The sequence below is a fragment of the Limanda limanda genome, chromosome 15 (assembly GCF_963576545.1).
Source record: "Limanda limanda chromosome 15, fLimLim1.1, whole genome shotgun sequence".
Classification (NCBI taxonomy): domain Eukaryota; kingdom Metazoa; phylum Chordata; class Actinopteri; order Pleuronectiformes; family Pleuronectidae; genus Limanda; species Limanda limanda.
This window is the reverse complement of record NC_083650.1, coordinates 18,174,951-18,201,557: the sequence shown is the minus strand read 5'-3', so window position 1 is coordinate 18,201,557 and position 26,607 is coordinate 18,174,951. Positions and strand designations below refer to the sequence as shown.

The window sequence follows — 26,607 nt, the reverse complement described above, 5'->3', positions numbered from 1 at the left end:
GAATGACCTCGGAAAACTTAAAAAAAAATTGAAACATGATAATATTCAGTATATGTCAGCTTTAAGTTAATAAACATACAGATATGTACAAAATGAAATTGTTAATATTTAGTTTTAAATGTGTAAAAAAATAGAACTTAAAATTTCAACGACAGTTTCTTTTATTAAAACTGCAAGAAACAAATTGAGCAAACATAAAGTATAAAACATTATTTGAAACATTTTCCACAACACTGGATATTTCCTCCACAGATATTTTCTACTTAACACAGCACCAGTTAACAAGTAGGTCTGGCAGCTGGTGAGACGAGGCTGGGAGTATAATTAGGTCACGTAAGGTGAATGTAATTTTATGCCTATTTGAACTCTCTTCCCCTTTAATTGGACTGATTAGCAACACTTAATTGGCTTCTGAGCCCTCCCATTCGTTTTGAATTGGGCATCAGTTTAAGCTAATGGGAATCTGATCAGTGAAAACAGGACCTCTACGATGCCAGAGGAGTTTAAATGGCCTGGTACTCTGGAAACTCATTATTTTCATGTGTGAAGTAAGATAAACGTCAGTGAGCAGTGAAAATGTTGCAGAATGAATTTACATGCTGTCGGAGCAGCCAACAAAACCACTTGTTCCAGCAAAGCAAACATGTCACTCACATTAATAAATAGAACTTTATTCTGAGGAAGGACAAAACTATTTTACAATGTGCAACTTTACATAAGGTGAATATGTTCTTTCTTTTTTTTCCCTCAAGTGTGTTTCTAAACTGACTTTAATTTATTCAATCATAGTCCATTAAATACATTTGACCTCTTGCTGTCATGTGTGAAAGCAAAGCAAAGCCCTGTCTTTATCCCAAACCAAACTCAGGACAATCTTTTACTGTTTGTATTCTGATCTGACGATACATCTCAAATGTTGATGCAGTTATGGAGACAAAAAAATTAAATAAAGTGTTACAGTGTTTCAACTACAAACCATGAATTAGACTCTCCCGATAGCATACTATTATCATGACTGTGAACAGACAGTGTTTTTATTTGTTATACAATACTGCATGTTGGCAAGCATGCACATGAAAAACATGGTGCAAAACTGTGAACGTGTGACCAACAAAAAATAAATAATTTAGTTCAGTATAGAAAGAATTCCTCCTTAAACTGATCTTAATGGCACATTCAAATATCTGCTAAAATACTCTTTAAACCATATCTGATTATTAATAAACAATAATGTATGACTACTCTATATAAACCTTCAAAGAAAATAGAACTACCAGTACAGGTACAATGGCTTCAGAAGGTATTCAGACCTGTTTCATTTTGCAGCTCTATGCAGCGCTCCATCATGTGTCTGGGCTTCTCAGCAGCAGAGACAGAGAGACTGGTCAGAATTTTAACTGTAAATGGTCTGTATGTATATAAAAATATATAAAGAGCTTTTCATGCTTCAGTGCTCAAAGCACTTTACAGTACAATACACACACACGCGTTCATACAGCTGTACTATATGCTGCACTTTTTCTACCACACACCATTCACACACTACCAGCAAAGTTGTCAGGGCAAATTTGCGGTTAAGTATCTTCAGTTTGGGGTTTAGAATCTGGCCCAATGGACACTTCAGTATGCCCAATGGAGGACCAACCGTCTGGTTAGTGGACCAAACCTGCTCTACCTCCTGGACCACAGTCACCCCTTGTTTAAGGGGAGGACAATGCCAGACGTTTCACCTTCTGGAGAAGTTTTACTCTCTCGTCTCATCCCGCTCAGCTAGAGATCAGACATCCGCCCATAGAACATCTGTGGAGAGACTTGAAGTTGGCAGCTCACAGAAACGTCCTATTAAATCTGAGCTTGAGAGAATCAGCCACTAATAATGGGATCAACTGCCTGAATCCAGACATGTAAAGTTGGACGTGCTCAGGATCACTGGAAACTGTAACTGCTCCCAAATGCTTTTTTATAAATTTGTAAAAATTTCTAAAAATATATTTTCTTTGTCATTGTGGGTTTTAAGTGAAGATCAAAGGTTAACAACATCAAATTTATCCATTGAAAAAACAAATAAAACAAAGTGCAACAAGTGAATGGGTGTGAATACTGTCAGAAGCCACTGTACATGTGATTTGCAATAAAAAAAAAAAAAAGGTGGTTGTAACGCCACATTGAGAGGAGGACTAGCTATTAAGAACAAATGTTATGAGCAACATTCAGCAACAACCGCAGCACTGTAGTTAAATATGATGTAGAAAACAAAACGTGAGAGAACAATATTCAACTCCACTGATGGCTCATGAGCTAAGACTTTGCAAATCCGTACTTTTCCTGCATGTGACTTGAGTAAATAGGAATGGTGACAAAGCCACTATCAGTGCTGATAGGTTTAACGCAATAATTCTTTGCCATTCTATTCTGAATGTACTTCACTTCATGTGCAAAAACACAAATCACATGACAATCTGCTCAAGCAATCAATCCCCTTAAAGTCTTCTACTGTTTCCGACCTCGAGCGGGTCACACATCCTGCCGGGACGCCTCAGAGTCCCCGGGCCGGTGTGTGTGTCTCTCACAGCTCCTCACTCTCCAGCATGGTTTCGGGAGGGGAGCTGGAGAACAGGAAGGGGCTGTTGTCCGACGTGGGGAAAGCAGACTTGATGTCGAGTCCCTGGTCGGTCAGAGCGGCGTAGCGGCTGCCTGTGCGCGGAGCTTTCTTCATGGGGGCGGGGATGCTCTGATGCCACTGTGCTGGAGTTGCAGCAGATAGCCAGTATTACTACCTCAAGTGTTGTGCTGAAAATGTGGCACATTTCTGTATATCAACCTATACAGAATATTTACCATAGATATCAAGTCTGCAGGTGCAAGACACAATTCCCGCCTCGTTTTTGGCCGACACTGTGTACCAGCCGGCATCATCTTTAGTTGTTGGTTGGATGAGGAGACACACATATCCTGTGGCATCCTGGGTCATGCTGAAATGAATAGATAATGAAGACATTTCATTACGCTGGGCCTGGAACAGCTACAGGAGAACCATGGAGCTCCTACTAACCTGATTCTGTCCCTAGTTCTAGGAATGGTGTCATTGTCTTTCTTCCAGAAGATGGCAGGGTGGGGCATACCCACCACCCGACACTCCAGCCTGACGGGGGTCCCCTGAGGAATACCCATGTTCTGCAGCTTCTCCACAAACTGAGGAGGGTGCTTCGTCTCTTTCTCTAAGGTGGAATAATTACTAGGATTATTGGAGCTTCTAAACTGGGCCCAGGACAACACGTTTAAATGTTCAACTGAATCCTAAATAAGTATAATACATTTTTACTCCAAGGTATTTGTCTGTATCTAGTCCTTACCCACAACTTTCAGTTCTAGACTAAAGGAGCTCTGCCCTGCTTTGTTGTTGGCTATGCATGTGTATGTGCCGCCGTCATTCTGGGTCAGAGGGTCAATGAGCAGGGAGTGGATGCCATTCTCCCGCACCAGCAGCCTGTGGTAAAGGTCCGGATAGATCGGCCTCCCGTTGACCAGCCACATCAGCTCTGGGTTGGGCAGCCCACTCACCTGGAAGACAAAGATGGCTAACAATAAGGTGAGGCACAAAAAACACATTATTTTAGTGATTGTCTTACAAACCAGGACCTACCTTACAGTCTAATCTGCACAGTCTCCCCTCGTGAGCCAGCATGTCCCCCGGAGCCTGGAGGAAGTGAGGGCGAAAGAAGCGCTCCTCTGTTTGCTCACCTTCAGCTTGCTGTATGCGAGCTCGTACCCTTTAAGGACAGGAAGAGGTGAGCACAGCACACACTTGGAAAACAAAGGTAGGGTTGGTGAGTTGTTTCGGAAATAATATTATTTGTGGAAATCCTCTTCACGCCCTGAGAGGTCCCTCGGCTTCCATCAGTTGTCAGACAGCGCTCGTTCGTGTGCTTTGGGGGCGTGGCTTTGACAAGAGGGCCAATACGAGGGGGTGGGATGTATTGGTTGCATTATCTCAAAGTGTAGCCTGCTATTTCTTGCCATTCCAGGATTACCAACCCTAGCTTTAATCCATGTTCATATTATTTGTAGTGCGAGTTAGTACTTTAACATAGATACACAGAGGTATTCCTCAGTAGATCCCACTGCACACACTCCTGCTCACCTCTGAGAGTGAATCGGGTTCAGTTGGTTGCGGGGGGGTCCCGTTTGGACGACCAAATGACCCGAGCAGCTGATTCGTCCCTGATGATCATTAAATATCAAACACAGGTCAGATTTTGCAGCTCGAGAGAAGGTGCAGACAACATGAACGGACACCTGAGCGTGAAGCACTACCTGTGGATTAGCCGCCATGACGGTGTAGTTGCCGTCATCGTCGCTGGTCGTGGACTCGATGTGTAAGACGCAGGTCCCGTCCGCCTCTCTTATCTTCTTGTAATGGACGTTTTTCCTTAAGATCTGCTTGCCATCCTTGAACCAGTAAACCTGAGGGGAGACGCCCATGTGACAGATTAACGGGCGAGTGGTGAAAATGAAAGTGCATGCTGTCGTTTGTACAACACAGCTGTTGACCTCTGACCTTTGGAAGAGGGATTCCCAGAACTTTACATGAGAAAGTGACAGGCACGTTCTCCATGGCCTTGAAGTTCTTAAGTTTCTTGTCAAATATTGGCGCGATGCATTTTCCCGTCGGCACGTCGTCGTGCTTCACCTCATCATCCGACTCCTCCACTGGCGTTCGCTCCAAGCGGAATTCAACCTCGCTCATTAGTCTCTGCTCAAATCTCGACACTTTGTACTCCTGGAAACGGAAAAGCACTTCATCAAAGCAATCGCTGCAGGCGGTGTTGGATTACTGCATGCACCATCTGCCATTGTGTCTTTGTATCTCATCAAATATCCATTAAAGTCAATGAGTACAATAACGTGCATGCAGTATATTGTACATAGTAGCTCAAAGCATTGAGAAGAGCAACAAATAGTCTTTGGGAGCCATGAGCAACGTGCTTCTATGCAGTGGTCTGAAAGTAACGATCTATATCTCAAATCTTAAAAAGGTACAGACTGTGACTTCAAACCAATTGATGACCAGGATCATGCTGTGTCATCTGTCTGACAGGTTCACTACTGGGGGCAAAAAACTAAATCTGTTTGTCCAACCAAACAAAGTAAATAAGGCTGAGGGTAAAACAGAGAACAGACGAAGATGAAGTGTAGAGGGGAACTGCAGAGATTTAAACACCTCATTTGATTCATGTTAAAAACCTCTCGGTAGCTTTTTTCATCTGTTGGCTTGTAGGAAGATACAAGTCGTAGGAGATTATTAAAGTTTTTGAGTTGTTAGGGACAATTCGCAGGTTTATGAGGTGAGATTCTTTCAGAAAAGTGAAATAAACAAGTGTCATATTAGCCTTTTTGTGAAATCTAACATGAAAATGGGTAAGATCGGGCTGCAAGCTCCAGTTGGAAAAGTACAAAATCAGTTTACATATTGGCCTAGTGAATTAAAACACAATAGTATGTTTAGATTATTCGTGCAGGTTATATATTAGTTAATAGAAGCTTGAAGTCTTGATTAGAGTCATTTATTAATCATGGTTTAGATGGGTATATGAGAATATTGAAGGTTTTATGATCTCGGCCTGACAGTATAATAATGACCCAGACAGCCTTGAGCAAAGCAGAGCTTGGGACGGGAGGATCCTTGTACCTCATCATAGCTAAAGACAGTAGCAGGAATGTTTGGTCCAAGGGGTCTGCTCGCTGTTTTCCCCTCATTACTCAGCTTCTATGAGAGGATAGGGATGGATGATGATCACCAACAGACACACACAAACTGTAATTACAAACATATGCTGATGGAATAACACACAAGCTAGTGTTACTCGCATGCAAATGTTGTTACAGTGCAATGACGCACAGGGATAAATAACCATGAATGAGAGGGAGGGAGTGATGGCTGCTGCTCTAGTGAACTAATGTTAGTTATTAATCGGCTCCGAGTCAGCCTCAGCGATATTATGTGTCTTTATCATTCTACACTGTTAAATATCTGTGGTCGTTCCAAAATGAATACACAAGAATATGGAGCTATAAAGTGTTATTAATTAAATAACTAAATAATTATGAAATAATCACATTACAATACTGGGGAAAATGTATGAGTTTAACAGTATCTTGTGAAATGAGTGAACGATTTTTTTTAAAAGTCATCCGATTATTATAGATCAGACTATATCTACCTTTTTTTTTCAAAATGATTATATCATAATTATTTTCATAGATATTCATGTATTCTTATATCTATAGTGAAAGCTTTGGGGTTCCATAGGAGACAAGTGATAGTGCAGTAGGGCTGAGCAAGAAAACAATATCTATAATTATTGCACGATTTGCTCTGGAGCAAAAAACGTGCAATATCGACTGATATAGATTTTTTAATCTTGATGTAATTTTTGGCCATATTGTCCAGCCATAGACTCCAGTAAAGTCTGTGGTTATTAAAAAGTAAACTTTTAAATCCTTAAAAATTAGTGATCACATACCAATATGTCAATAAACTGATCATCAGTGGTCTAGTATGTAACTCAGCAGTGGTGTAACTGACTAAGACTTGTGTTGATCATTCTTCTTGATAGGGTACTTATTCACATCTACATCACTGCAACTTAGAGAGTCAAAGAAGAAGCAATCAATGACAGCAGCAGAGCTCAAGACCAACAAATACCTGTTGATGTGCAAACTGTGGAGTATCATCTTTAAATCGAAGCTTTTTCTCGATGTCTTGGAGGAGAATTTCTCTGCTCCCACGAATGCTTTCATTTGACGGCAGTTGCACCTTGGGGACCTTCCTTTGTAGCCTGAAGAGACAGATGGGAAAAGTGCTTTACATCATGTGTGAGCTCAACAAACCCATGAGCACTGTAGTTCATCAGAGAGGACGTACCCGGTCGGAGCTCCCTTGGGCAGTCCCATTGAGTTTCTGGGCTGACCCAGGCTCAGCGACGGCAGGACGGAGCTGAGGAAGGCCACAGGGTTTTGGATCGGGCTGGGGGTGGAGCTGCTGGAAGTGGGAGAAGAGGCCTGAGGAGGCGACTGGGCTCGTATGGAGTACAAGCTGTTGGGGAACGGCGCTGACCCCGGTGTGGGCGAGCACACAAGGGAAGGGGGGCTGGTGGGAGACATCAACACCCTCGTGGGGAAGATCCTAGGTAGTGGGGAGAATGGCGGGAGAGTTGGGGAGCTGGCTGCGGAGGAGTTGAGCTCGGCGGCCAGCTCCTGGAGGAGGGGCACCGGGGATTCGGTTGGGGAAGGACTCCTCACTGGTGAGAAGGTCTGAGCAGCGATGAACTCTCTAGGCCGGGTGTAGTTGAAGGTGAAGGAGGTGGCGGTGAGGTTCATGAGGGAGGCGTGGGTGCTCCTAAGCAGAGGAGTTGGGGAGATGATCTGCTGTGAGGCCGGAGTCGGACCTGTGGGCACCGTGCTGAGCTTTGGGGCGGGGGGGGAGGAGAACTGGAACGTGGGTGCATGTTTGGAGAGAGCTGCCGGGGACAGGTTGAGGTGGGAGGCGTGGATGGTGTTCATCTGGGTCATAGTGGCTGCACTGAAAGGAGGAGCTGGGTTCAGCTGTGGAGGAGGTGGAGGTGACGTGACCAGGGTAGACGTCTTCAGCTGAGGGAAAGACAGAGGGGAGCTGAAAGGAGGAGCAGTGGTGAAAGGAGGAGCAGTGGTGAAAGGAGGTGAAAAGGTGGTGTTGAGCTGTGGAGCAGAGCTCAGAGAGGGAGCGTTGGGGGTGGTGAGTGGGGGTGCCGAGTGAGGGGTCTGCTGAGGGGGGGCTGTGCTCGTAAGCTGGGGCTGGAAAGACGGTGGATGGGGTTCCCGGTGCATTCTGGGTGACCACAGCTGAGCCTCGTGGGAACCTGGGACCTCGGGCTGGACCTGGCTCTGGAAGGGGGGGTGGGACTGAGGCTGAGGGTGGGGTGGGGTTTGGATCGGGGGTTCGGTCTCCTGCTGCTGCTCCATGAGGACCTGGTTGTGCAGGAGCCGGAGCTGGGCGGGTTCCCTGTCGGTCAGGCAAAACCAAAATAAAACAGATCAAGCACAAAAGAAATGACACTATACATGGTGAGGATGAGAGCGGCTCTGTGCAGCGCTCTCATAACTTCAGTTCACGCAGTAAACCCCCCCAGGAAGGAGCCAGAGTCTTTCCTTTTATGGGCCAGTAACAAGGACTACAAAAAAAAATAACGCTCCTGCTCAAGACACCTTCAGCTTTCGTTCTACACAGGTTATTTTATCAACATCAAATTAATGCAATTCGAATTGGACTAAACAAAACAGGAAAAATTCCCATTTTTATCTTTGTTTTTTTGAATCTACGATGCAAACTAAGAAAGCAATAGTGAACAGCTGATCGAATCATGCAACATTTCATTTACAGCCTTATCTGAAATATTAGATAATCATAACTCACAGATAGAAAACACCATCCTCGGTTTTAGAAAGGCGGAAAGTCCACATCTAAAGTCTGCATGCATTCATTTATGAACAGCAACTGATTTCAGTTGCTCGTTGAGCCAGAGGAGGAGGAACCTCCCACCTCAGCTCTAATACTTCACTGTGTTGTTGTGAACACTCAGGACATGATTCAGATCAGTGGCGGATCCAGGATTCCTCTACATCAGGGGCCATAAAGGGGGCCACAGTTTACAAATGGGGGGCAAAGTATATGTCCAACGTCCCTTCACAATTCCTGATTCAGCCATTCGCTCTATAGTTTTGATTCAAAGCCCGAGTCTTTGAATATATTTAGAAAAATGTTATTTAGTCAAACACATTGTGTTCAGCAACAAAGCTTAGAAAATAATAATTCTAAACGAATTCTCATATTTATTATCAGTGTTGTTAGTGAGCTGTCTAAAAAAAGATAACTGACAGGACAGGGGCCTTTCAGGGGCCAATCAGATTTCAGCGGAGGCCCCTGTCCCGTGGATCCGCGGCCGATTTGGACCAAATCCTGTTTCCTCTCACCGTATTGCAGCTTTGTGTAAGTTTCACTGTCAGTCTGTTTTGTTTTTTTACTGTACTCACAGTTTGGGTTTAGCCCGCACCGGGGGGGGTCCTTTGTTGGCTGAGGCCAGAGCGTCATCTTCATCACCCTCAGTGGATGCTTCGCTTTGCTCTTCCTCCTCATCCTCGGGCAGTCGGAAATGCACATGCAGGCCGACTCTGGAGCCGGAGCGCGAGTGTCTATGGTTCGTCAAGGTTCCCGACTTCAGGCAGGAGTTGGGAGGAGGGTCGGGGAGGGGGACCACAACAGGGCTCCCATTCTGATGGTTTGGAGACCCCTGAAGGGCCCCCTTAACTTTAGCACTGGTGTCAGACGATGTCAGCCAAGGCGGGGAGACTTCCTGCTCAGCTGGAGCTGCAGCACTGAAAGGTTTCAGGTGTGAGAACACCTGTGCACCGCTCTGTGGTTGGAGATGTGCTCCACTGGATGTGGGAGTGTTCTGGTAGAGGTGGAGAGGATCTAGGTTTGGGGTGCTGCTGCTGTGAGAGTTCAGGTAGGAGGTGCTGATGCTGCTGCTCAGGCTGGAGGGTTCCAGACTGGGCAGGCTGGTGCGAAACGGGTCCGGACGCAACATGCTGGAGCTCTGGGGGTCCAGGCGGAAGGTGCTGGTGCTTAAGGGATCAAGGCGTAACGTGCTGGAGACGAGTGGGTCCAGGCGAATGGTGCTGGAGTGGGGCTTGATGCTGTTGGTCACCTCTGGTTGAGGGTTGACACTGGGAGCTGATGGGGAAGGCTCTTGGATTCGACTGGGATCCACTGTTAAACTGCTGACAGGCCTCACGTGGTTGCTGTTCCTACCATTGCCTGATGAGAGTCAGAGAGATGGAGATACAGACATTTTAGCGAACTTTTATAAGAATATATGATAACTGTTGGTGTTTCTGATGATCAAAGCAGAAGTGTTACCTCTGACCCTCAGCGCTGCAGAAGTGGACACGGTTCCATACTGGTTGCTTGCTGTACAAGTGAACACTCCTGAATCTTCCGGCAAGACTTCAGCAATGACCAAAGTGCATATTTCCTCTGGAGGAAATGATAAAAAAAAGACAGGATACTCACATAATCAGGCTGGTTTGGTGCGACTGCTTCATATTCATTTCTAAACTAGTGAGCGTCTTATTGCAATGAGGAAAGAAGGATGACTTGTGTTTTCTCTTTATCACTGGGGCTGAGAGACTCTCTGCAGCCCAGGCAGGTTGAACTGATCTGCCATGGTGGTTTGACACAGGATGAGAAACTGCCTTATATGGTTCAGAGTCAGGGAAAACCAGCTCTGGCTTATGTACAGAGGAACAGAAGCCTCAGCCAATGATTATAAACACTTCATCAGTAATATGTACACAGTGCAGCAGCATATACAGACAGACAGCTGCTTTAGTGCAGTCAATACTTGTTTTTTTTTGTGACAGATGAGGATTTCATGAAACACGTACCTGGTTCTGCTGGAGATCTCGGCTCTGGAATGGAAACAATCACCCAAATCATTACGGATACTAATGGAGAGCAACCATTTTAGTTTAGGCCTAATCAGCACTTGTCTCATTGTTATTTATAAATATATTCCACAATCATTCGAAACAACATGACTTCTATTTGCTATTTTAAAATGACATTTAATAAATATAATAAATTATTTCTATAATCATCTGTTGATGAAAGACAAAATCTACTGAAGAAATTGTTAGAAGCCAGTAAGAAAGCTGCAACACAAAAATGGCTACAGATGCATCCTCCAACAGAGACCGAATGGTGAGATAAAGTGAGAGAATGATTTTTATCTTTTTTTTTAATTTTTGCTGGAGAAAAGGATGTGTTTGTGACGCATAGTTGGATCATTTAAATGTTATTATATGAACTGACATTATTTCTATCAGTACAAAATGTGTATGAATGCGTATCAGACCAACATTTTGTTCCAACATGTTTGGTTGTATTTCTCTTTCCTTCAAACTTACGTATAAATTATTATTATTGAATTATATTATAAAAATAATTTAGAGATTAATGTCAAAAATGTTGTTTTACAAAATGACACCACTGACAGTATTTAGACTGCAGTGATCTTTAACCTTACTGCAATGTCAACATTTTTAATTTTTTAAGGCCATTTAAATTTACATTACTGGACTTTATTTAATATATAAGAATACATTTTTTTTAACATTGAGGAATTGGTTTTATAGCTAACAAAAAGGCAATTAGAGAGTGTATAGGTCTGCAAAGGTCAAATAGTCCACATTTAAATTAATTTTTTACTTGGATTTGCACCAAATTGCACACACACACATATATATATATCAGTACCTTAAACATGTCCGATTCTTTTCATTAAGATCCATGAATTATTTTCTTAGAAATCAACAAAAACTTTGAAAAACATCATCTCATATGTCACGATATTAAAGAGAGTGACAAATTAATTCCGGGATCGGCCCCCTGATCCAGATTCCCACTGAAATTGTATGGGTTCTTTCAGATCACATGCTTCCATCAAGCTTCATGTCTATGCAGTAGTTTCCTTGGCAGAGGTCACAAACTAATAAAGATAAACTAAAATACTAATGTTTTATTAATAATAGCTTTTTTTTATTTTCTTATCCGCACACCAAGAATTGTCAGAATTATTAAACTGTGAGAACACAGAAATTTTAGTTAGCTAAATTAAACCAAATTATCTAAGATGCAGTTTAATCTTGATTTCTTGCATTGTAAAAGATGTGGCTGCAGCACAAATAAATAAAACAAAAACTAAATCAAATGATAAAGCTGGCACTTTTAATATGTCAGCAGCAGATTTTACTTTTCTGCAGGATCCTGAAAGCAGGGGAGTCCTCCATGGTTTTGCCCTCTCTGTACCAGTCCACTCGAGGAGATGGTGTCCCTTTCACACGGCACTCTAGCACCACCAGCTGGCCTTCTGACACAAAGAGGTCTTGCAGGCTCTGGCACGGAAAAGACATGCATCAATAAATATGAAGTAGGTTATAATGGAGTGCAGCAGTGTACAGGCTTTGGGGAGTGGTCCTACCTTTGTGAATACAGGGGCAGCCATCACAGCTTGCCCGTTTAATCCTTGTAGATAGTTGAGGTTGGAGGTTTGACTCTGAAGATTAAAAAATAGGTTGATATAAAGAAAATTAATCTTCAAACAAACATAGTGAAAGGAGGTGCTTTCAGCTGCTGTTACCTCAGGTTGTTGTGTCTGAGTTGGAGCTTCCTGGACAGGATGCACTGATGGAGCCACTGGGATCAGAGGCAGGGATGAGACGGTCTCTGGCTGCTGGGTTGTGGATGTGACTGGGACAGACGCTGACACCTCCTGGTCTCCTGAACCTTCTGTGACCACTTGTGTCAAAGTAGGAAACACCTGGACCGGTAACACGGTGGTTGTCTCCTCCTGAGCAGGCTGTGCTGAGGAGGCCACAGACGCTTTAGAGAGCTCGGGGACAGAAAGCAATGTGGTTGTTGTCTGGACCAGTAGAGGAGGTTGATGAGTTGGTGGTGAGGAGAACTCCGCTGGTGGTTCCTCTGGGGCTGCTGCAAGTTCAGGTGCCTCAAACTCCTCCTCCTCTACAGAGACCGTTTGGCCCAATGATGATGGTAAAGTTGCAGATGACTTTTCGGTTTTCAGCCTTTGAAAATCACAGAAGCAAGGAAAGACGATGTTTAGAATTGTAATAAAGATAGTTCCATTTATATAATTCCTTAAAATTAGACTAAATAACAATAAAAACTCACTGGTCTACATGTTCAAGTGGCTGCTCCCCCTCAGAATCTGAAGAGGAAGCGCCTGTAGGACGAGAGAACAAAGACGTGTACACAGGTCATCTCTTTTACATGTAAAACGTATAATATGAAAAATAAATAACCCTACCTTCGACGTAGATCTCTGCCGACGTAGAGTCAGTGCCGTAGAAGTTAGACGCAAAGCAGGAGTAACGTCCCGTATCCTCCTCGAAGGCCTCAGCGATGATCAGAGAGTGCAGCTCTCCGTCGGTCAGGATCTGAATGTCGGGGCTGTTCTCCAACTCCTTGCCCTCACAAAACCACCTGTGAATTAATATATAGCAGAGAAACTGCTCAGTGCAACTTAGGCATCATACGTTTTTTCCAGTGCTACAGTTTAAGAAGGTCCTGTTATTCTTTGGAATTGGAAACTTGACTTTTTATGAGTGAGTCCCAGTTTGTATTGCGTTAGTATGTGCAGAAAGGTGGACATACAGAATATTAGTATAAGCATGGGGGCAGCTGGGAAGAAGAAGAACACTATTGGCTAATTCATATAGATATAAAAATTACTATTATGAAATATTTCAGAGAAATTACAAATTAAATCCTGTTGAAGGAAATTAAACGAGAGAGTCATTTGAAAATCCTTTTGTGATGCCTTTTAGTACATGAAATATGAAAAATGTTGGAATCACTCCTTTAATTTACCAAGAATCCTGTTAAGGTATAAAATAAACTCTTCAACAAGAAAAAATATGACCAAGATAGTAGCTATACAAAATCCAAACAATATATACAACATAAAACACCACATGTGAGACATAATATACAAAAATCAACAGAAAAACGCACTTTGATGTCCTTCAATTGTCTCTCTATAGAAAGAACAACATATTTTATGTACCATGTTATAGTAGTTGTCGCCTATGGGTTATGCCTACAAATGCAAATACTTATAATAATACTGTGTGAGCAAGATTATGATGCGATTACATGAGAATCACACTCTCACAGGACAAGTGAATCACACATGGACTGTTAGGTGGTGTGTGTATTTGTAATAAAATGGTAACATTCATTCAACATTTTAGTTTTCATCCTGTCCATATGTACAAATGTGTTATAAATCAAAGGAAAGACAACATTATGTCAGGTCACAGTAAGGGTTTGGGCTCCACTACTGTTGAATGAGCAGAAATTCTCCATGTCTGTCGGAATCAAAACCATTTATACTCATTTAACTGGGATTTACATGGGTTTCAATCTATGAAGGTCAAAACATTTGATTAACATCATTTTCATAATGCAGTTTCTCCACTCTTGGAGGTTTTTCCTTTCATTTGAAAGTTGTCTGTAACTCCCACTGTTATGACAGAACTATCATTTCATGGGGGTATTTTAAAACTCTCCTGCCTTTGATTAACTATTTAAAACCCCGTCTTTACACAGTTGACTTTTCCTCATATTAAGCTTCTGACATGGTTTCTCTGAGGCTGGTACTATGTGGCGTCTCTCCCAGTTCTGCCATTCAGCAGAGTTATGCAGGCCAAGAGGAAAAGGTTTTGATGAGCAAGGCCTATCCGTTTCCCTGTAAGACGAGTCGCAACACGCCACGTTAGTTCAAGGCCGCGTCAATGGACTATTGATATAATGATGATATGGGGCACAAAATATTACATTTAAAGGCACCCTGAGTTATGTGTGAAGTTAATAAAATGTGTATAAATTTAATTATCAAATCTGGGTTTAAATTTGTTTTCCTTTGCATATTAGCGATAGATGCAACAAGGATTCCTGGCTGGATTCCCACCAGGTATCATCAGGTTAGCAAACTGAATCATCCTAGACCTAATTAATACTGCAATCTATAATTTTAACTCTGTTAGTTTAGGAATAAATTATCAAAAGTCATATTAAAATATGATACATTTGTAAAGTGGTATCTGGAGGTTTGAGACCTCGGCAGCAGCTGTGGGTTCAGGTCCGATCCGGCCCTTTGCTACATGTCTGATTCTTCTCCCCATTTCAGACTTGCTGTCTACTGTTCTATCAATAAAATAATGCAAACAACCGGTAAACCATGATAAATGACAGCATGCGAGTCTGCCCGGCTCACAGTCCTTCTTAGTAGCATCTAAGTGGCAGCAGGCAACAGTCTATTTTTTCTTTGTAAAACTATAACGGTAAACTTTCTCTGTGTCCTGATCAGCAACTTGCAGAGCAGCCTCTATGTCAAAGTCTGTCTATTTTGAGAGGATGAGGCCCTGATGCTTTAATAAATCCAGCCAATAAACAAACAGGAATGAGGCGATGTGTTACCCTCTGGCACAACGTCATTAAGAAATCGTAAATCATGTTCTCTGCTTTCAACAAGCTCAGATCACCAAGATCACGCTCTTTTTATAGTAAATAGTCATCATACTGATAAGAAAGGGAATCCTCAAGACAGAGCGTCTCTTGGCTTCTCCACTAGTCTGATCTATAGAGAGATTTACAGTCTCTGATACCTGCTGGAAAGTTCATCCATGACTCTTGCTTGTGTCTTTTCTAATGAGTAAAGTTCTAAATTGAAAGCATGAAGTCGTAGAGGAGGTTGCTGCTCCTGTGAGTCAAAGCCCCCCCATCTCACTGCACCTGTCGGGGCTATTTTCCCTCTGGAGATCAGAACCAGAGAGGAGATTCCCCCTGGAGCCGGGGAGCTCTGCCTGGCCGACCCATTCACATACGCACACACACTAAACATAGATTTAGAATACACACAATGTTATTCTGTGACACACCAGAGACTGCACTAAAGCGGAAAACGATGGGAAATATGAACCCTGAGAAATCTATTTTGACCCCTCTAAGTCACAGTCACACACACACACACACACACACACACACACACACACACACACACACACACACACACACACACACACACACACACACACACACACACACACACACACACACACACACACACACACACACACACACACACACACACACACAAACACACAATAGCAGCATGGACAGAGCAAACAAGCACAAACATCATTGAAACATCCTTCATGTTTACAGAATCAGAACCAAGCTTGAACACACTTTTAATGAAGTGGAAACCAAACAGAACGAACCTTTCCTCACTCTTTGTATATCAATGAGACACATAGTCTTAAAATAAACCATATCAAGTTATACACCAAACTACTAAAGCTGTACAAATCATCTTACCAGACTCCTCATGCTTCTATCTGTCAAGAGCACGGTCGCTTCCATTATCAGACGAGTCCACAGCTCGCAATGCCAGTCCAGTCTAAAAATGGCCGAGAGCTACATTCTCCCAGAGCAAGTATATGTTGGTGGCTCAACAATGTTCAGCAGGACAAACAAGCCCCTGCCCCTCTGTAGTCTGACAGCTCAGCCTCACTCATCCAGGCCGCTGTCATCCTGGGAGGGAAACTGCACCTCCAGCCACATAATACATATCTTACGAATTTAACATATCTAACCCTGAGCATTAACAAGAGAGTACACTGTGCAGTTGAATGAGTAGACTACTGTACATGAATAAAGGTATCTAATCATATGTAGGTTCATTATAGAGGATCAATAATTAAGATGGTACCAAGCCCCCACACTTTGGAACTGTCTGCCAACTGAACTCAGACACTCCACCTCTGTACTTCTTATAAATATCGTCTTTAAACCTCTCTCTTTATGAAAGCTTGTAGGAATGATTCATCTGCATTAATTTTAAACTGTTTAAAAAAAAAATTGCATTGCTTTATCTCAAATGTGGCTAATGTCTTTTAAGCCAACTGCCTTGTCTGACTTTAAGGATTTACTAGATGTGTTTTCCCATTTTTAAGTAAAGTGATATGTTTAAATAAAGGTTATTAATGTTGTTATTATTGTTGTCTTTATTAATTAGTATTATTACTATTAAATGTCAACTGCAACTCTTTTTGAGAGTGACAGAAAGACTGATGTGATAATTGTCCCTGACATATCACTGTCCACACATACACACACTCAAACACGACATTCAGAATCAGCTGTTGGCTCTCATCACATGTCACATCTGTCTGTATCTACTAAAGAGAAAGAAAGAAAACATTCTTCATCTTGACTGCAAACACTTTTTTAAATTATAGACAATTATCTGAAGCCTGAACACACCATGGCTCATAATAAGTCACAAATGATTGCAAATGATTCTTTATACGACCACAAACTGCCATAAGGTTGTTTCATCTGCAAATGAATATATAAACACAAATTATGTATGAAAGTGTATTCTTAAAGTTAATTAAAAGTAGCAATACTGCATACTAAAACTAGTTAGCAGTATGTCCTGCAGTGAAAAGCTCACTTAATGTGATAATTATTTGAAAATGTACTTAAAGTATGAAAATTAAAACACTTTAATTTATAAAAAGGCCACAGTGAGAGCTACACTATTAGATATCCTATCATCTGATTATTGATACTTTTGTTTTAGTTTTTGTAGATTTTGTATTATTATTTATTATTACACTATTTTATTGTCGGGCAGTTAAATCCATAATGATGCATTTATTTGACAAGCTCATATGTTTTTTTTGTGACTAGGTGACTTACGTAACTAGGTGTGAAATATATTTAGGAGTTTCTCTCAGAATGATTGTGGGATAGAAGTATCTCGATTTATACTTGAGGTCAGCACTGGAGTAAATCATTAGTTTACAAGCTCCTGTGACATCCTCCCAAAACAAACAGGTTTCCTTCACTTCACTGTGGAATCTCCAGGGGGAGGTGACAGCTGACACGACCTCACACTGGGCCTTTAGCCTTTTCAATTACACCTTTTTCAGTGAAACAAGATCTGAAAGCCTGAGAAGTCTCACTATTCTCCCATCTAAGAAATACAAGCGCGCCAATGAGTAGCGACGGACAGATTTGTCTTACCGGACTTCAGGCATTGGGAGTCCTCTTACGATGCAGTCTAACTGAACCTTGCTTCCCTCTGCCACCTCCCTGCTTTTCAGTTTCTGGAGGAAATGAGGAGGTTCACACATGGGATCTGCAGAGGAGGGTGTTTCTGTCAAGGCACAGGTTTCTGTCTGCTCCTCCTGCACCTCCTGAGAAACACAGTGGTACTGCTGCTCCTCAGTGACCCTGCAGTCCTGAAGCTCCACATGCCCGGGACCAGGGTCCAGTTGGACCTCTGGTGGTTGGCTAACAGCAGGACTGGGTCTCTCCTCCTCCTCCACCTCCACGGGCATGAGAGCACGCTCCCTGTTATCAGAGCCGAGGGGATCAAGCGTCCCATCGTTCTGGCTCTTGTTCTGACCCCTACTCCTGTGTGGCTTGGACCCTCTTTGTCGTACCCTCTTGGAGCTGTTGGCCTTAAATAAAGAGGAGAGCTCCTCAATGAAGTCCGCTGCCTTGTTGAGAAACTCCTTCTTGGACTGGGTCTCCGGACCGTACGGGGCGTTCCTCGCTGACGTGTTGAAGTCGTTGAATCCTTCACCGGAGTCCCTGCTGTTCCTGATCATGTTGTCCTGCTGTGTGGAGGCTTTAAGGACCTTTCTTTCTGATGTGATTGTGTGTGTCGCTGGCAGTTCTTTGAACACAGGGGCAGGCTGGGCGAAGGGCACAGTGGAGGGGGCAGCAGGAGGAGCAGGAGATGGGTTTGGGAAGGGAACAGAAGGGGTTGTAAAGGAAGATACTGAGACTGAGGAGATGTTGGAGGGAGTTAGCGGTTTGACAGGAGCCTTGACCTCTGCCCTCTCCTCAGGATGCTCATTTCCGATGGCCTGGCAGGCTAGGTTCACACTCTCATCCAACTCTTCCTGGCTGAGGAAGGCGGAAAGGTCTGGCAGTTGGGGGTCATTACGGCCCACAGAGTCCTCAGCCTTGCCTTTGAGCGACCCGTAGATCTGAAGGCGTGTGGACGAAGCGTCTGAGCGGCTCATCTCGCTGTGGCGCTGCTGGGCTCGGGCCTCTGCCAGGTAGCTCTCTCTCAGGAGCTGAGACAGTGACGGTGGCTGCTCAGGGTTCTTCTCTTGCATGCTGTGGAAGTGATCACAAGACACTCAATTACTAATTCAATTTCCATCTTACAACACATGCCACAGCTTTTCAGAATTAACTTCTACTACCAAAGTAGGTAATTAGCTCCACTTGCAGATACACTATTCACTTTGAATACAGCCTTTCCGTTTTTTTCAAAGTTAAGGTGATATGACATGATACAACAGCCATTTTTATTATTTCAAAACCTTTCTTGTCGAAGATATAACATTTACCTGCCAAAAAGCATTTAAAAATGTTTTTAATGCACCTGTCACAAATTCCAAGCTACTTGTATCTAGAAGTTGATTTTAACACAGTACTGAGAATTAAACCAGTAGCTGCATGAAAAATAGGACGTTTGAAATCTAACACAAGTAACAGAGTTGAACTGCAATGAATTGATTAGTGGATCGAAAGAAAATTAAGTTGGCAACAATTAAATTGATAATTCCATTTTTTAAGTAAAATGTACAGATTCCACTGTTCCAGATGTGTAGTTTTACAGTTTTATTTGTATAACGTCATAGGAAACAAAATAATTTTGGGCTATGGACTATTTTTTGGACAATTCAAAACGTCAGCTTGAGCTCTGGGGAAATTCTGTTGTGATATTTGTCGGATATTTCATAAAGCAATTGATCATGTCAATCATGGACAAACAGCAGATATACAGTAACTGCTCATCATTAATTGCAGCCCTATGAGCAGTAGTACAAAGTATGTTCAACCTGCAGTAGTTAGAATAAAATATAAATGTCCCTTACAGTCACAAACATGTCTAACAGACCTTTAAATACAATTGGCAACTAAAGGAGTAATGAATACAAAACTGTAGATAAAAGCAGGAGAGCAATGGTGTTTTATTTTTATTTTAACATATTTCCAATACTCCTCTTCCTCGAGCTGAGAGGGTGTCAGGTTCATGTGCTGACACCAGATCTGATTGGCTGAGGGCAGGCTCTTTTGGCCCTGTCCGCCTTGGACCAACACTCGCACGACGTTTTGTCTTTGCACAACTTTTCGACGCAGGGAATGAGCAAGTTGTTGAATCCTGACATGAGATAGGGAACACATATGCTACTGACACTCAAATCAGCGCAATTAAGAGAGACAGCAATGCCCTTCCAACAGACCTGAAGCTGCAGCTGTTGTGTACATTAATCCTGTGCAAACAGCCTCCAAGCCCACCAAGTCATAGCTAATAATAGCCAGGGGTCAGTTTACATGAAGAAAATCAACAAAAAAAAGCAGTGCCGCTCAGCCTGTGTGTCCTTGTTATCATGATTCTGATCAGTCATTACACCAATAACACAAAGAGAAGTATAATTATCGTAAATGGGGCAGTGCTGGGTGAGAGAACACACAGTCCTGGCCCGCACACATGAATGGTCCCCTGGCTTAACACAGCATCCAGGCAGGTTTACATAATTCAATTAAATAGGAACATAACATTCAAGCAGAAATAGATTCACGCTTGACTGAGATTCTCTGAGGCTATAACCAGCATAATAGAGTCATGCCAAGAGACCGCCACCAGAACACTGTGAACAACAATTGAATTAGTGGGAGGGGTGTAGTGTTTTACCTTCAGTATAAACTCAGCTGGCCCCCCCGTGAAGGACTGGTAAATCCTTGGAGTGCACCTGTGCTGAGAGGGGCAGATTCCGGTCTTCACGTTTGCAGCCACCTGGGGAACTCTTGGACACGGGCAGCTGCCCCAGCCTTCCTGGGTTCGGTCGCACAGAGTCAACCTTGGAGTTTACAGGGAAGTAGGGAGCCGAGTAGCTAGGGTAACCCGTCACCGGTAAAAGTAGCAACATTTGTCAGTGCAGTGGTCGCAGGTTATTTTTGGGGACGCCTGGCCCATGTGTCTGGGTGTCGTGCATGCTCATTGGCCGGGCAGCACATGCTGTAAAGGGATTCCTCCTCCAGTGGACCGTCAGAGACCCTCCGTCCAACAGAATTAGAAGCCCCTTGTTGAGCCTCTCACCAACTAATGTTAACACAACAGATTAACAGTGATAATCAATTCTGAAACAATTGGATAGTGTAAAGAACATACAGGTGGTAAAACATCTGGCAACAATTATCTTGATCCGAGGACTTGGTATGGTTTCTAGATAAAAAGATTGGTTCAACGGTTATTTGAAGCAGCATTGGAGCAAAGTGAAAACGTATTCAGCTGTTTCAACGTGAAGATGAAGCAGGTTTAAGAGAAAGTGACAGAAGTTTTATCACAAACATGCACTGACTGTTCTTGTGCTTCATTACCTTCATGATAATGCCTACGTATCGAAGATAAACATTTCTCAACTTTCATATTTGAAATGTTGACTGGTGAAAAACAACATCATCTCTGTGTCAAACGAAATGAATGAAATTTGTTTATTTGAAAGATGAGGAGAACCATCTCCAAGACCACAGATGGAAACAAAAAGCAAATCTGGGCATTTAGTTACACTTAAAACAGTGTTGGACCTTGTATCAAATAGTTCTATTCAAGAGCACTATGCAAAGACGTCATGAACAGGCTACACGTGTTAGAAAATATTGAATGCACAAGTATTCCAGACTCGGGTTTAAAACAATATTTGCATATGATTTGTTTAATTAAATCCTTGAAGCATCAGGTTCAGTATATTTACAGTTAATGGACGATTTTGGTGAGTTGTCAAAAAAAGAAAACTGAAGCATGATAAGAGAGTTCTCAAACACTATTGTGTGGCTGTCTAAGCTTTCTGGCACTTTGTGTAAAGTCCTGGATGAGGATCCCTGCCACTCCTACATACAAGGCTGACACAAACAAGTCACATTTAACGTTAGAATCTGACTTACATCTTAACAAACAGGTCAAAACTTGTTAGTATAAAAAACCTAAATGGCTCAGTGACTCAGACAGTATACAACATTAACAATGTCAGCTCGAATTCGATGCGTTATATATATACATATATATAAAAGAAAAAAAAGAATAAGTACTGCAAATCCTCTTTGGCGTAACTGGAAAGTACAATCCGGTTTACCAACCCAGTAAAGGCAACATGAAGAAGAGAATCATAGTTGAGGTTCAATGACTTAGTTCCCATTTCTTTCCTTACTCGTTTTTGTGTTGAATGTAGACACTGTTAAACATGGGATTTGTAGTATTAACATAAGGACAGTATCATTAGCAGCAATAGAAAGTCTTGATTAGCCCAGTTTATAGAAATCGCACAAGACACTTCCATGTTAAAGGTTAGGAATGAGAAACCCTCCGTCCAGCCTATCTGCTGTCAGGATATCTGATCCAACAGACACCATGAAGGCACTGTTCACATGAGGAAACAGTCTGAGGGCACACGGCAACATCCCACAAATACTGAAGCTGGATGCATCATAGTCACAGAGGAAAAGCACCGTAATGGAAGTCTGTGTGCTTGTGTTTTCTTTTAGTGCAGGAAGATTAAGCTTCTGCTCAACAACTCAACATCATGTTCTCTTTGTTCTTCACAGTGTGGTGTGACCTTGAGTCGAGAGAGATGAAACTGACACATTGTTAACATTGTACCTAGTGCAGTGAGCCAACTCGTGATAAAGACATAGGAGGCACAGTAATAGTTCCGCAGACCCCAGTGGCGACGCCGGATCGGGCCATCAGGAGTCCTCGCTGGCCCGCTTGCGAGACTGGTCCCCCCTGGAAAACATGGAACAGTCCATTAGTGGTTTGAAGTAAAGGGCAATAACCAAAGCCGCCTTATATTAATGACCTGATGGGACGCAGGCTAAAGGCTCCATTATGCTTCTACGTATCCGTGTCGCGGAGAGGGACGCAGGGATACCAGGAAGTCTTTTTGATTTTTGCTTCTCCGATGACCGTCCGTCTGAAAACAATTCACCGCCAAACAGTAGGTGGCGCAACGGAAGACGAGCTCAGAGAAGCCTACCCCATTTCTGGGTAGAAGAAGTCCACGTGTGTTTATTTACCTCGTAGACGGGTTGTACAGGTGCTCGTGCCTCTGGACCTCCTCCACTAGAAACTCTTCAATGTTGCTATCCATATTCGTATCGTAGTTGTGTTTGGATTTTACCGTGGCCATCTTATGATATACGGAAGAAAACCGGTAGCTAACCTGAAGTTTGAGGTCCGGAAATGTGATATACGGAAATTACGTCGTACGGAAATGATGTCGTTCGCGGACCAATCACAGCCAAGGGCTGTCCGTGGGGTCTCCGAAATAAACACGGAGAGTTAGAAAAATCAGAGGTGCACGAAAAGGTCTCCGAGGCGCTCGGAGAGGGCGTTCCATGGCGGATAGGGCGGTCCTATCTGTCCGTGTCCGTCAAAACGCAGACGCATAAAGGAGCCTTAAGAAAGAAAGCTGTACATTTTGGTCTAGATCTGGACTGACCGGTGGATCCAGGGATTTCTCTTTGCTTTCTTTAACATTATGTCATAGGGGATTTCCTTTACATTTTCACAGATTTCCCAGTGAATAATTCATGGATCTTGGTGAAACAATTCAGGCATATTTTGGGGACCGAGGTCATTTGATCAGTTTATATGTGAAACTGAAGCCTTGGAAAACTGACCGTGGAAATCCGTTCATGGAGAGCTCCATCTGTAGCTTCTGGTCACGAGCAGCGTAGTCCGACAGCAGAGACTCCACGGCAGGAGGGTTGATCTGGGGAATAAACCCACAGAAGAGAGCCGGGGCCAACTGGGCCCAATCTGCAGGGGGAACCAAACAAACTGTTACACTACACAGAGAAGCAAGTGTAGAGTAGCTGATTCTGCTGGAGGAATAAATTGAGTTTTGTTTGCTGTAGTGGAGGCAAAAAGATTGCATTAGCTTGAAGCTTAAATTACATCAAAGCAGATACATACAACAATCTTTCTGGCAGCCTAACAGACACAAACAATTAACAATGCTCACCTGGCCGGAGGCTGTAGAGGCCATTCACTACACTGGCCATTGTAGATGGCTGCACTTTAAAGGGCATGGAATAGGCTTCAATGAGAAGAGCTAAACAAGAAACAAAAAAACCCACATCACAGGTATATCAGAACTCATTTGTTCACCAAGGTGCAGTTTCTTTACAGATTCACAAACACAAGCAAAGCCACCGGGGCTAAAAATGAAGTAGGACACTCACGCATCAGTGTGTTCACATGTTTTTCTGCAACGTGATCAGCAAACAGCTTCATCAGATCGTCTCTTAAGTCTCTGTTCAGCTTTGACTCGATGTAGAACTTGTTCTGAAAACGTTAGATATGAAAAGCATTGAGAAGCTAGGATATTAGTGGATATGGGTCACACTCTAAGGTGCGGAACAGAATGTTTATATCATAGTAGAGATGTTCCAATACTAGCATGGGAATGGTCTCTTATAGCGTCAGCTCGGGCATCGGTGAGTACTCAAACCTATGTACTGACCCAATACCACGTGTGTATATACAAGTTTCACCCAGATAGAACTACAATTTTCTTTTCTCAGAAATACCTTCTTCTTAGCCATTCCAAGTAAAGAAGGCAAAGTGTACCAAATGCAAGACTTCAGTGTCTTACAAGTTATTCTCTTTTTAAATGCAATGTCATAGTATTGGTCCTTGGTATCAGCTGATACACAAGATAACTAAGGTATTGGAACATATTATAGCCCAAATTATACATTTATATGTGTTGAATATATAAAGATGCATACCAAGTACATAAACACAGGAACTATACACTGAAGAGAAGCTGTGTATTGGGTCAGTGCGACGTTGAAGGTCTCAATGAAGTCCTCAGGGGCGCTGGCCTGCAAGATAATAATAATAATAATAAATGTGTGAGTTCAATAAATCCTTACTGTATATAACGCATATGATAATCTGCTTATGTTTGGATTGACTTACGTGTAGACGTGTGGAAACCTGTTGCAGATGACTTGTTATTTTCAACGTCAAATCGTTGTAGAGCAGCTCAGAGTGCTGCTGGCACACACACTTGTAGATGTAGCTAGGGAAACAAAGAGGGAGAGAATCTTAACCCATGGCAGCTTTGTGTATCTCTACAGGAATCACACACTGTGGGAAAGGACACACACGTGTAGCTCAGGTGTGCGTTTTGTTCGAAGGTCTCACCTGTAAATCTGTGCATAGGAAACAGAGATGTGGTCTGTGGGGTTCTGGATCAGCAGGCGATCAATGGCCTTCTCCAGGTTTGGCCAGTGGTTGTTCCTGTAGTCCTCCACTGCCATGGCATTCAGGACTGTGAGCACAGAGGGGAGATGCATGATGGGAAATGTATTGAAGTCTGTGTGCACTGTGGGTGAAGACTCACTTCTAGGGTGAGGGTTGGAATTAGGGGATGGATTTCTACTACGCTAAGAATCAATGGAGGCTGCTCAGTGTGTGGTTCGTGCAGAGGGACACCAGGCCCGGCTGTCTGTCCACAGGTCAACTTACGGAACTTGGAGGTAGAGTCGAGGGTGAATTTCCCCTCCGCGGCCGGAGGCAGAGCCGCGCAGTCGGTCTCGCTGACCTCGCTGCTCTCGCTCCCTGAATCCGAGTCCATGAACTTCGGTCCCCCGGTGGTGGTGCTGCTGGTGCCGCTGCCGGACCACTGCTTCCCCCGGTGGCTTCCCGCTTCCCCACCAACCGGCACCGGCTGAGGGACCGGCGGAACCTCCGACAGTCGGCTGCTGAGATACGTGAGAGCTTTACCGCTGCCGCTCGCACAATAGTTGTGGTTGTGGTCGTCTTTCGCGTCCAGGCTGTCGTCCTCCATGTCCTCCATGTCCTCAACGGGACCCGCGAGCCGGAGCTTTGGCGTCACCAGGGGACAGAGAACATGTCGGAGAGCACAATACCGATAAAGAGAGGAACTGTCAGACGCGTGTGGTTGTGTCCATCTCGGTGTTGCTGTTGTGTTGACTGGTTTTCTTTACGACATGTCGTAACACCGGACAGCTGACACAAAGCAGGGAGACTGCTGGGAAATGTAGTTCCAAAGACTGTGCAGCTGAATTAAGTTCCCAGGCCTCATTCATGTAAGCAAGTGCATAGTAAATATTAACGAACCGACTTTTTAACCATAGGATGTTTATAAAAATAAAAACAAAACGAATCAATAACTAAATGTACAAAAATAATAACGTCTTTATATACAGTATGCTGTAATAAATACAATGGCAAAATTACAAATGACCTTACTACACAAGTAGGACGCGAAAATAGTTACATCATACTTGATTTATCTTTTTCGAAGGTATTAGGCAGTAACTAACATGAAATACTTAAATATTGCACTGTACTGCTGTTATAAGCCAGTTCTCTCTGAATGTGTCTTTGAACGCACCACAGTGGAAAAAAGGAACTATCATGGTGCGTTCACGGACACGAGGTGTTATGAAAAATAATAAGGTAAAAGTCAAAAATATACGAAACATATAAAGACAATAAGTGCTTTGTTGACTATGTACTTTAGTGCATAGTAAATATTAACTAACTTTTAACCATAGGATGTTTATAAAAATAAATAAACAAAATGAATCAATAACTAAATGTACAAAAATAATGTCTTTATATACAGTATGCTGTAATAAATACAATGGCTTGATACTACAGCACAATTACAAATTACCTTACTACACAAGTAGGACGCGAAGATAGTTACATCATACTTGATTTATCTTTTTCGAAGGTATTAGGCAGTAACTAACATGAACTACCTAAATATTGCACTGTACTGCTGTTATAAGCCAGTTCGCTCTGAATGTGTCTTTGAACGCACCACATTGGAAAAAGGAACTATCATGGTCAA

General features: G+C 42.9%; 2 protein-coding genes across 3 annotated transcripts; both read right to left on the bottom strand.

Annotated features, from left to right (window-relative positions):
* Positions 1 to 2,068: 2,068 nt before the first annotated feature.
* Positions 2,069 to 18,834, bottom strand: mypn (myopalladin). Its single transcript, XM_061087435.1, is given in 20 exon segments — positions 2,069 to 2,745; positions 2,839 to 2,972; positions 3,053 to 3,218; positions 3,354 to 3,634; positions 3,636 to 3,770; positions 4,142 to 4,221; positions 4,315 to 4,464; positions 4,559 to 4,780; positions 5,690 to 5,767; positions 6,707 to 6,839; positions 6,926 to 8,041; positions 9,070 to 9,853; positions 9,956 to 10,072; positions 10,483 to 10,506; positions 11,850 to 11,991; positions 12,078 to 12,152; positions 12,237 to 12,681; positions 12,788 to 12,839; positions 12,924 to 13,099; positions 17,714 to 18,834. Coding segments are annotated over 20 exon segments (5,595 nt in total). The 5' UTR covers positions 18,820 to 18,834; the 3' UTR covers positions 2,069 to 2,566.
* Positions 18,835 to 20,770: 1,936 nt separating this feature from the next.
* Positions 20,771 to 25,714, bottom strand: cacul1 (CDK2 associated cullin domain 1). Of its 2 annotated transcripts, XR_009682929.1 has the most exons (9): positions 25,251 to 25,714; positions 24,927 to 25,053; positions 24,699 to 24,801; positions 24,506 to 24,601; positions 23,957 to 24,059; positions 23,737 to 23,826; positions 23,393 to 23,531; positions 22,371 to 22,496; positions 20,771 to 20,816 (listed from the first exon to the last, which is right to left on the bottom strand). XR_009682929.1 is itself a non-coding variant. In XM_061087224.1 (8 exons), exons 1-8 carry the CDS (start codon positions 25,579 to 25,581, stop codon positions 22,457 to 22,459), a joined length of 1,029 nt encoding a protein of 342 aa, XP_060943207.1. In that variant the 5' UTR covers positions 25,582 to 25,714; the 3' UTR covers positions 21,195 to 22,456. The 2 variants fall into 2 exon arrangements, 1 of the variants encoding a protein (XP_060943207.1); XM_061087224.1 differs by lacking the exon at positions 20,771 to 20,816 and having other exon boundaries at positions 21,195 to 22,496.
* Positions 25,715 to 26,607: the final 893 nt, after the last annotated feature.